The 9,803-nt window shown below is 58.0% G+C and overlaps 3 protein-coding genes across 6 annotated transcripts; 2 read left to right on the top strand and 1 right to left on the bottom strand.

The window, feature by feature from the left end:
• Positions 1-1,591: 1,591 nt before the first annotated feature.
• Positions 1,592-3,007, bottom strand: BOLA2B (bolA family member 2B). Its single transcript, XM_059898270.1, has 3 exons — positions 2,223-3,007; positions 2,034-2,131; positions 1,592-1,734 (listed from the first exon to the last, which is right to left on the bottom strand). The coding sequence occupies exons 1-3, from the start codon at positions 2,283-2,285 to the stop codon at positions 1,635-1,637; spliced, it is 261 nt and encodes an 86-aa protein (XP_059754253.1). The 5' UTR covers positions 2,286-3,007; the 3' UTR covers positions 1,592-1,634.
• SLX1A (SLX1 homolog A, structure-specific endonuclease subunit) lies at positions 2,459-5,395 on the top strand. The gene is made up of 6 exons (XM_059898269.1): positions 2,459-2,929; positions 3,471-3,522; positions 3,615-3,944; positions 4,808-4,935; positions 5,097-5,184; positions 5,266-5,395. The coding sequence occupies exons 1-6, from the start codon at positions 2,742-2,744 to the stop codon at positions 5,293-5,295; spliced, it is 816 nt and encodes a 271-aa protein (XP_059754252.1). The 5' UTR covers positions 2,459-2,741; the 3' UTR covers positions 5,296-5,395.
• Positions 5,307-9,724, top strand: LOC132349676 (sulfotransferase 1A1). 4 transcript variants are annotated; one of them, XM_059898264.1, is made up of 10 exons: positions 5,307-5,392; positions 5,712-6,077; positions 6,397-6,540; positions 7,310-7,493; positions 7,600-7,725; positions 7,815-7,912; positions 8,421-8,547; positions 8,652-8,746; positions 9,244-9,424; positions 9,553-9,724. In XM_059898264.1, the coding sequence occupies exons 4-10, from the start codon at positions 7,346-7,348 to the stop codon at positions 9,711-9,713; spliced, it is 936 nt and encodes a 311-aa protein (XP_059754247.1). In that variant the 5' UTR covers positions 5,307-5,392; positions 5,712-6,077; positions 6,397-6,540; positions 7,310-7,345; the 3' UTR covers positions 9,714-9,724. The 4 variants fall into 4 exon arrangements, with proteins under 4 accessions (XP_059754247.1, XP_059754251.1, XP_059754248.1 ...); XM_059898268.1 differs by having other exon boundaries at positions 7,271-7,493; XM_059898265.1 differs by having other exon boundaries at positions 6,295-6,540.
• The last annotated feature ends 79 nt before the right edge of the window (positions 9,725-9,803 follow it).

Here is a 9,803-nt window from a genome sequence, read left to right as displayed (position 1 = left end):
AAGGACTAAATGTCCCCTTTGAACCCCCATTCCCCATTTGGCATGCCGTACAAACGTCCCTGTCTGCCCATTTGGGTCTCAATCTCTATGCGAACCATGTGACCCTGGGCAAGTCACTTCTCTCCAGGCCTCAGTTGCTCATCTATAGAATGGGGAGGGATTCCACCACAGCTCTGTGAACCCAGGGGGTGGATCCAATGAGGGGTGTGGTACAGAGAGAAGGAGACCATCTGGAGCCTGGGCCTCAGCCTCCCACACAAAGGGATGATGGGCCCTCCTAGTGAAGCAGACTTGTGGGTAGTCACTAGTTCTCCTGGCCCAGGGAAACGGACAAAAGTTCAGGGAAGGATCCCTGGAACTCAGAAGGGTTAGCCCCTACTCACCATGATTTCCAGCTTCCTCTGAGAGAAACAAGAGAGGGAGATGGGGGTGGGGGTTGGCAGTAATTTAGGGGCCAAGAAACTGGCCTTGAAAACAGGAGAGCAGGGTGGGTGGGATGGTTGAAATCTGCAATTTCTCACCCCCAAAGAGCTCTGGCCCCAATTAGCACACTTTCTATTCCTCCTGGGTCTCAGGGCCCTCATCTATGCAAGGCCTAACCAACCCTGGCACCTGTGTCGACTCTAGGGTATCACATGCCCCAATTTTGTGGCTCTGGTTGGCCTTACTTTCCTGCTGTAACCCCATCCCTATGCCCATCCCATCCCTCCATTCCTGAAAAACCTCACCAGCTCTCCAGGGGCAGCTGTGGCCACATCAAGCCCAGGGCCAAAGGGTCACTGGACCTTCTCCAGGGGCCAGAAAACACCAGCATTCCAGATGTTGGGAAGCCCCTGCTGGGGTACCAGGTCCCTGAGGCTGTGAAGGGCTTGGGGAACCAACAGAGGAAGTGTGGAATCTTCTATAATGCCTCTGACATTGGGATGATATTAGGGAGAGGGAGAGGTTTGTTAAATTGCCCAGGGCCCTGAAACCCTGAGCACTTCTCATCTATGCATCTTGAAGGAGAACAGAGCAGGAACCCCCAGCAATGGTCAATGAATGCGTGGGTCAGGTGGGTAGTGGCCGTACCCCTAGGCGGTCCACCAAGGATTACAAAGAAGACCTGTGAGGCCCACCCTGGAAGGGACTTTAAGAACTGAACTTTCGGGCTTCCCTGGTGGCACAGTGGTTGAGAGTCTGCCTGCCAATGCAGGGGACGCGGGTTTGAGCCCTGGTCTGGGAAGATCCCATGTGCCGCGGAGCAACTAGGCCCGTGAGCCACAACTACTGAGCCTGTGCATCTGGAGCTTGTGCTCCACAACAAGAGAGGCCGCGACAGTGAGAGGCCCGTGCACCGCGATGAAGAGTGGCCCCCACTCGCCGCAACTAGAGAAAGCCCTCGCACAGAAACGAAGACCCAACACAGCCAAAAAAAAAAAAAAAGTACTGAACTTTCACTTTATAAGTGGGGACACAAAGGCCTCTGTGTGGAGAGGGACTTGCCCAAAGTAAAACAATGGAGAGTGGAGGGCAGGGAGAAGCCAGGCCCTAGACCCGGCCTCTGCACACCTCCCACCCTCCTACACACAACACACACTGACACTGAAGCTGGGCCTGACTCATAATTTAATAGATGTGCAGGTCCGGGTCCCTTATTTCTGCTGCTCACGGGTCCACTGCTCTGGAGTCAGGGTTTTCTGCTCAAAGGCATGGATGTGCAGGAGCTCTTCTGCTAGGCAAGTGTTCACAAGCCTGAGAGAGAGATGGGGTTAGAAAACGACAGGCTGGGGCCTGGGTCGCAGACCCCGAAGCTAGGGTGAGCCGGGAGACTGGAGGTGTCCCCCAGGTCGTAGTCCCCGGAACCTAGCAACAAGTGAGGTAGAGGGCTAAAGTCTCAACATTTGAAGCAGAGGCCATGAAGGCGGGATCGCTGGGGTCGTGGTCTGCGGTGCTGGGCCGCGTTGGTGGGTGTGAGTTAGGTTTCGGGGAGCGGCCGGGGATGTGGTCCTGGAGCTGGGGCCGCGCTGAGTGAGGCGTTCCTGGGGTCTCACCGGTGTCTCTGAAGCAGCGGCTTCCCCTCGAACTTGGCCGACACCACGAGGACTCGGAAGCTGGACGCGCAACGGTTGGGAGTCGTGTCCTCCACTTCCTATGGGGCAGAATGGGGTGCATGGTACCAAGCCCGCCCCTCAGGAGCCCTGTTCCCCTCGCTGGGCGAGTGTCCCGGCCGCTCAACTCACCACGTGTTCCGCCTCCAGGTCCCGCTGCAGCTTCTCCCGGAGGTACTCCGCGCTGAGTTCCATTGTGGCAGCCCAACGGGGGCGACAGCTCAGCTGGGACAGAACCCCGGCTCGGACCCCTGCCACACTGCTTCCGCCCTTACTAGCGCCACTTCCGTTGAGGCCTCTACTTCCGCCCTTACTAAGGCGTCAGTAAACACAGTACTTCCGCCCTCTTGCAAGCCCAGTTTTCCAACAGTCTCCGGTTTCTGCACCTACCATCAGTCAGCCAATCAGAGTCTGCATAAGGCCCCTGCGGACGCTAATTGGTACCCGCCGCCTGCACAGCAGCCCGGGTTCTGTGCCCCGGTTTGGACACCCTAGCTCCAGCTAGGAGAGGGTGCGCGAGCCTGCATTGCTGTGGCCTCTAGGGTACCTCGGGATTGCCCCCAAGCGCTTTTTCCGAGACAAGCATCTTGCGGCCCTGGCAACCCGCTCTCCCCGGGGTCACAGGCCAGAGCAATCAACCCCCAAGTTCCGATGGGCCCCACAGGGGGCGCGGCGAGGCCCGGGCGCTTCTTCGGCGTCTACCTGCTCTACTGCCTGAACCCTCGGCACCGGGGCCGCGTCTACGTGGGGTTCACGGTCAACCCTGCTCGTCGGGTGCAGCAGCACAACGGGGGCCGCAAAAAAGGCGGGGCCTGGCGGACCAGTGGACGCGGGCCCTGGTAAGAGACGGCGGGTCACTGTCAGGAGGAGGGCTTCTAGGAGAAGGCCGGAGCCGGCGGAGGGGAGGCCCGCTGAGAGGGGCGGGGCCGGCGTGGGGGCTGAAAAACAGGGCTGCGGGCGGGGTCCTAGTGACGAGGGCGGGACTATCGCGGGGGAGAAGGGGTAGTGGGGAGGCGGAGCCCTGTGAGTCTGGGCTGTGGGTCTCAGAGGAGGGGGCTGGGTGGGAAGGGGACTGATGATCTAGGTTTGGTCCACCGACCAGGGGCTTGGTGAACAAGTCTGGGTTGGAATAGAGAAAGCCTGGAAGGGAGAGGAACTGAGGAGGGCTGTTAAATACCTGTGACTGGAGGCGGGGCCTGAGGTTAGCAGGTGCGAGGGGACATACCCCCATGAAGGGGGCAGAGCCTCGTGGGCTAGGCTTGAAGCCGGGTGTGACTCCCCTCTCAGGTAGGACCGGAGGCGCATCATGGCGAGGGCATTCGGTTTGACACGGGGAGGGGCGAGGGGCTCACAGGCCGCGCCCTTCATTCTCTTCCCCAGGGAGATGGTGCTCATCGTACACGGCTTCCCCTCCGCAGTGGCCGCCCTTCGGGTAAGAAAAGAGATGGGGGTGCCGGGAGGACGGGGGATAGGGCTTAGGGCTTTCCCCGGGCAGCCCTGAAGCTCAGTACTCCCCGCCTGCAGTTCGAGTGGGCCTGGCAGCACCCGCAGGCCTCGCGCCGCCTGGCGCACGTGGGTCCGCGCCTGCGCGGTGAGGCCGCCTTCGCCTTCCACCTGCGCGTGCTGGCGCACATGCTGAGCGCGCCGCCCTGGGCGCGCCTCCCGCTCACCTTGCGCTGGCTGCGCGCCGACTTCCGCCAGGATCTCTGCCCGCCGCCGCCGCCTCACGTGCCGCTGGCCTTCGGGCCTCCGCCGCCCCGGGCCTCGGCCCCGAGGCGCCGCGCGGCTGACACCGAGTCCGAGCTGGAGCACGACGCCGAGACCCGCTGCACCCTGTGCGCGCGCGTGCTCCAGGTAAGACTCTCCACCTGGTCTCCCGGTCAGGGCGGTCTAGGGTTCAGAGGACTCAAGATCAAGCTGTTTCTTGAGGGACTGGGCAGCCCATTGACACCCTTTGGCCAGTCTGCCCCCGTCTCTAAAACGGGGATCATAGTGCTTGCGGCCATTCCTCGACGCCAGTATCCTCTTTTCAGGGCCTTTGCCCTTTCCCTTTGACTGGAAGGTTCTTTCCTAGACCTTACGTCTTGATAAAATGCCACCTTTCCTCCGTGAGGTCTTCCTTGGCTCTCCATCTGAAATTGCCACTCTTGTACACTTCCCTGGTTTCCTTTAACACTTATCATTGTCTGACATACTGTATATTTTATTTACCTTATTATCAGTTTCTACCCCCCCCCCCCCAATTCTAAACTCTGTTGGGGCATTTAGTTCCTTTTCACTACTGTAGAACAGGGTCTAGTGCAGAGCAGGTGGCCAATAAATATTTAATAAATTAATTGAGATGATGAGTCTGGCTTCTACTGAGCCCTCAGTAAATGTAAGTTGAGCTCTTGCCATTCAGAGATTAAGTGACCTGCCTGAGATTGCTCAGCCTTTAAGGAACTCTAGGTCTGGCTGCCCTGCCATGGTGTTATATAATCGCTGCTAACACTCAGAGAAAACTGGCCAGCTTAGTCCCTGTGGGCCAGTATTTTAACGTCTCCGTGCCTCAGTTTCTTTATCTATAAAATACAAATAATAGTATCAGTAGTGCATGTCTCACAAGGTGGTTTTATGTGAAGTCTTGGAACAGTGTGTGGTCCATAGAAATTCTTCACCATCGCTAGCTACGTCATTACTCCCCATTTTCTCTCTTACCTGCCTGCCACCTCTGCCAGGATGAAGAAGACCCCCTGTGTTGCCCCCACCCTGGCTGCTCCCTGAGGGCCCATGTGATCTGCCTGGCAGAGGAGTTCCTGCAGGAGGAGCCAGGGCAGCTTCTGCCCCTAGAGGGCCAATGCCCTGGGTGAGTCCAGCACCCCTACTCCAGCCTGGTTTAGCTCTGGGAAGATGGTGGCCGGTTGTCCAAGTCCAGGCCTGGGGTAGTCCTCATCTTAGCACCCAGGTCCTGGCCTGGAGGAGGCCTGTGATCCTGACTCTGTCTCCTACCAACCGCACCCCTGGTAGCTGTAAGAACTCACTGCTGTGGGGAGACCTGATCTGGCTGTGCCGGATGGGCACCGAGGAGGAAGAGGAGGACTCGGAATTAGAAGAGGTGAGAGGTGGCTTGGGCCCCAGCCTCACTACCCCACCCCATCTCCTGGGCTGCCTTTCACCAACCCTCCTGTCTCCACAGGAACACTGGACCGACATGCTGGAGATCTGATCCTCAGCGTCCCCAACCTCTGCCCACTCCTTTTCTGTGCCACGCCCTGTGGGTCTGGGCAGTTTTTACTTGAGTACAATAAAAAGTCTGAGTTAAGGTACCTTCTGGTGTTCGCTGGGGGGTGGGAGAGTGGGGTAGGAGGCAGAGGCCCTGCCAGTCACTGGGGCCTGAGGAGGACAGAGTGGGGAACGGCCACAGGCCCCAGCACAGACCAGCCTCTGAAGTCACATGGTCCTTTGAGGGCTTGGGAGACTCACACCCTGCACACAGAGCCCACCCACCTCCGGTGCCCAGCTTGACGCTGGACTTTAATCCAGATAGTAAGGACAAAGGCCGAGGAGGAGAGGGGGGATGCTGTCCCCCCATGGGGTCCTGTGGCTCTCTAAGCCCCAACTCCTTCTCATCTCTGTCTGCAGAGCCTTGTTCAAACCCACAGAGAGAAAAACACCTTCTGGGGGCTGTTGTTTTACCAACCATGAGTGAGGCGCCGTGCTGTCCCACGGGAGCCGCCTTCCCACGGGAGCCATGGAGCTGGGGCTCACTCCCAGGGTTATTCGACTTAAGCATTCTGGCTCTTTCCTATCCTTTGCTGCCTCAAAAAGAGCCGGCCCTGCTCGGCTCTGCCCCAAACCCCATGACCCGGCCCACGCACATCCCTCTGGACTGGCCTTGTGGTCAGAGCCAGAAGTTCCTGGAACAATGTTTGGGCTGCTGGGGGCCTGTGGGCTGCCTTCCACCTGAACCCTTGGCCTCTTCAAGACTGATCGGGAGCCAGCAGGAGGGTGAGTATCCCACGTTTCCCCTCCACTCCTCTGCCCTTTCTAGACTGGGTCCGTTAGGTAAAGCTGTCTTTTGGCCCCCTTTTCAGGGGTGGAGTTTAGAGGGCAGGTCGGGAGCCAGGATTACAGCTCGAAACACCAAAAAACAAAAAAGAAAACTATTGCACCCTTGTGTCTAGTTTCAGTCTTCTATTTTCTACACACTAAACCCACATCTTAGGTTTTCAGGCCGGTCTAAGCTTGATTCCAGCTGGGCACTGAGCAGGGTAGCACAGAGGGGCCCTCCCATCCCGAACTTCACCCTTTCCTTCCTGGACGACAGCCAAGTCCCAGTGCCGGCTCCAGATCCCTCCCACTTTGGACCTACAAGACCTTCAGCTCAGAGAGCAGTTGTGCACTCACCATACCACACCCGTTCTAAGCCACAGCACGCAGGCGTCACAAGGCCAAGATCCAGAGAAGTCAGGTGAGAGCGAGGTTGTGGGCTGGCTGGGCTGGATCTCCCTCAGCTTGCGCTGCTGGCTCTTATCCTGTCGCTTGATCTTTCTGGTCCAGCTTCTCACATCCTGCCCTTTCCCCATGGATTGCCCATCTCAATCTACAGCCTGGCCTGAATAATCCCCCTCCTCCTCCTCCCCCTCCCACTTCACTGCTCCCTCTCCTCCCCCTCCTCCAGTGAGTCATCAGTTTTGCCCATTCACATACCAGACTCTGGCTCCCCAAACAGTTGCTCAATTGGCTGTGTTTTTCTCCAAGCTGGGGAGGGTAGTTGGGCAAGCGGGGTCTCAGGCCCAACTGGCCTTTGGGAGTTTTCCATATGCGAGGCGCCAGGAGGGGAGCTCAAGGAGGGGACGTCAGGGAGGAGCCCACCAGGATTAGGCCTGGAGGCAAAGCAGGAAGAGAAAGCAAGCCGGGGGCTGGCAGGAAGTTCAGACAGGCAGGACCTAGAGTAGGTTTTCTCAAGTGCACAATGGAATCCCCTGGAGAGCTTCCAAAAAACTGCTATCTGGGTCCCATCCCCAGAGAGTGTTTTAATTGGTTTGGGATTTTAAAAGCTCTGCAGGCAAATAAAAATGAGCCTGGGTGTGACCCACTGCGTGAGCACTGGATCTGGCTTTGAATCCCAGCCCCACCACTCACTAGTTCTGTGAGCGTGGGCAAGTGGCTCCCTCAGCCTCAGTTTCCTTACCTTAAAGCAAGAATTCAACAGCTGGCACCATTGTGATATTGTTAAGGGAAGGAAGCTACACTCTCGCCCTTGACGTGGCAGCATGGAGCTGGTCCAGGACACCTCCCGCCCGCCACTGGAGTACATGAAGGGGATCCCTCTCATCAAGTACTTTGCAGAGGGACTGGGGCCGCTGCAGAGCTTCCAAGCCTGGCCCAATGACCTGCTCATCAGCACCTACCCCAAATCTGGTAGGTGATGAGGGCACCAATGCCTCTCCTGGGCTGCAGTCCCCACCTTGGGCCGGGGGAGGCGTGCCCTCAGCCCTGCTCATCTCCGGTTTCCCTTTCTCTCCAGGCACCACCTGGGTAAGCGAGATCCTGGACCTGATCTACCAGGGTGGCGACCTGGAGAAGTGTCAAAGAGCCCCCATCTTCGTCCGGGTGCCCTTCCTTGAGTTCAGGATCCCTGGGGTTCCCACAGGTGTGTGGCGGGGTGCTGGGGGCAAGCAGAGCAGAGGGAGGTAGGACTCGGGCTCCAGCTCAGCCAACTTTTCCCTACCTACGGCTTAGGTGCTGAGCTTCTGGAAGATACACCAGCCCCACGGCTGATCAAGACACACTTGCCCCTGGCTCTGCTTCCCCCAACCCTGCTGGATCAGAAGGTCAAGGTGAATGGCAGAGGAAGCCAGGGAAGGAGGCTGCTGGGGCCATCCCAACTTTGGCCCTACCTTCTGGGAAGGTCTTAACTTCCTCCAGCCTGGTCTCATCTTAAGGGAGGCGGGGGGCATCTGCCTGATGCTCTAGTGGGGTCAGATAATCTGGTGAAAAGGAGACTCCTCTGTGCAGGCTGGGGCTCACAGGCCCATGGAAGAGGGGCTGGTGGGAATCCAGCGTGCCTTGTTCCAAATTCAGGCAGAGCGGCATTGAGGGGATTAGATTAGTATAAAATATGGTTTCAGGGACCAGCCCAGAGTTCGGCATCAGAGCAGGGTTCAAGCCCTAACTCAGTCTCGCCCACACCATGGGACTGCAAGCGAGTCAGCCTCTAGACCTGTTTCTCCCTCGGCCAAACTGAGAGAACCTCCCTGGCAAGGATGCTGTGAAGGGTGGGACACCTAGTGCCCGGTGTGCTGTGTGGTCATGATGCTGGGGTGGGGGTGTCATCTGCCCCTCCAGGTGGTCTACGTTGCCCGCAATGCAAAGGATGTGGCCGTCTCCTATTACCACTTCTACCGCATGGCCAAGGTGCACCCTGACCCTGGCACCTGGGACAGCTTCCTGGAGAAGTTCATGGCTGGGGAAGGTGGGGCTGACTCTGGAGGAAGGAAAGGGGTGGGGTGGAGCTGAGGGGCACCAGCTACAACTTATGCCAACCTCTGTGTCCATGCCCCCTGCCCTTTTCCCCAGTGTCCTACGGGTCCTGGTACCAGCACGTGCAGGAGTGGTGGGAGCTGAGTCACACCCACCCTGTTCTCTACCTTTTCTATGAGGACATAAAGCAGGTGAGACCACCTGCTTCTGCCTCCCTCCACGTCACACGCAGAGAGGCAGGAACCTCACAGCGACCTGCCAAGGCCCTCTCAGCCCCCCTCCCCTATGACAGCCCACAGCCCAGTCCCCCTGGATCCCCTTCGCAGGACTGAGCAGCAGTGCCCCCTTGCAGCAGCGCCCTGTATAGCTCTCATCTCCTAGCACTCGAGTCAGCAACACGTGCACTCATCCATCAGCTAGTTACTGCTGTTGCTTCTCCTGGGGCCACGGTTATGAAAGAGGACTGTCCCTCCTCTCATCCAGCAGGAACCAGACATCTGTAATAAAGGATCACAGGGCAGAAGACAATCAAACCTGCCCTAGGGAAAGATGACCAGAGAGTCAAGGAACAGGGTCTGAGGTCTCTAAGCAGAAGTGGCCAGATCCCCACAGGGTTAGAAAGGGGCCTCCCTTCTGTTTGCTCAGCAAGCAATCCAAACCTCCACTGAGGAGCCCTCTGCTGCTCCAGAACCCCAAAAGGGAGATTCAGAAGATCCTGGAGTTTGTGGGGCGCTCTCTGCCAGAGGAGACCGTGGATAACATCGTCCAGCACACGTCTTTCAAGGAGATGAGGAAGAACCCCATGACCAACTACAGCACCATACCCATCAAAGTCATGGACCACAGCATCTCTGCCTTCATGAGGAAAGGTGAGAGCCGCCCCAGGGAGCGGGAGCGGGCATCTGGGGAGAGAGTGGGGGAGCAGCAGCTAGAGCCGCCCTTCAGCCACTCAGGGCCTCCCCTGTGGCGGGGACCTCCCTCCTTTCGTCTCTCCCAGGCATCACTGGGGACTGGAAATCCACCTTCACTGTGGCCCAGAATGAGCGCTTTGAAGCCGACTATGCCGCGAAGATGGCAGGCTGCAACCTCCACTTCCGCTGGGAGCTGAGTGGTGCTCATCAGGATGAGCGTGAAACAACCCTCAACAATAAAATCTGATGTGTGTTAAACAGAGCCTCTGCTGGAAGCAAAGAGCAAACCTGAGCTAAAAGGGTAAATGCCCATTGGGACCAAATGAGGCCATCTTCC

Source organism: Balaenoptera ricei, chromosome 15 (genome assembly GCF_028023285.1).
Source record: "Balaenoptera ricei isolate mBalRic1 chromosome 15, mBalRic1.hap2, whole genome shotgun sequence".
NCBI classification, from domain to species: Eukaryota; Metazoa; Chordata; class Mammalia; order Artiodactyla; family Balaenopteridae; genus Balaenoptera; species Balaenoptera ricei.
This window is presented reverse-complemented; position numbering and strand designations above follow the sequence as displayed.

Bases quoted from the DNA above. Each gene is read 5' to 3' on its own strand.
- BOLA2B (XM_059898270.1), bottom strand. From the start codon at position 2,285: ATGGAACTCAGCGCGGAGTACCTCCGGGAGAAGCTGCAGCGGGACCTG. The intron at 2,132-2,222 runs GTGAGTTGAGCG...TCTGCCCCATAG, and splicing joins ACCTGGAGGCGGAACACGTG to GAAGTGGAGGACACGACTCC. The intron at 1,735-2,033 runs GTGAGACCCCAG...TCTCTCTCTCAG, and splicing joins CCGCTGCTTCAGAGACACCG to GCTTGTGAACACTTGCCTAG.
- SLX1A (XM_059898269.1), top strand. From the start codon at position 2,742: ATGGGCCCCACAGGGGGCGCGGCGAGGCCCGGGCGCTTCTTCGGCGTC. The intron at 3,523-3,614 runs GTAAGAAAAGAG...CCCCGCCTGCAG, and splicing joins CCGCAGTGGCCGCCCTTCGG to TTCGAGTGGGCCTGGCAGCA. The intron at 3,945-4,807 runs GTAAGACTCTCC...CACCTCTGCCAG, and splicing joins TGTGCGCGCGCGTGCTCCAG to GATGAAGAAGACCCCCTGTG.
- LOC132349676 (XM_059898264.1), top strand. From the start codon at position 7,346: ATGGAGCTGGTCCAGGACACCTCCCGCCCGCCACTGGAGTACATGAAG. The intron at 7,913-8,420 runs GTGAATGGCAGA...CTGCCCCTCCAG, and splicing joins TGCTGGATCAGAAGGTCAAG to GTGGTCTACGTTGCCCGCAA. The intron at 8,747-9,243 runs GTGAGACCACCT...CTGCTGCTCCAG, and splicing joins TCTATGAGGACATAAAGCAG to AACCCCAAAAGGGAGATTCA.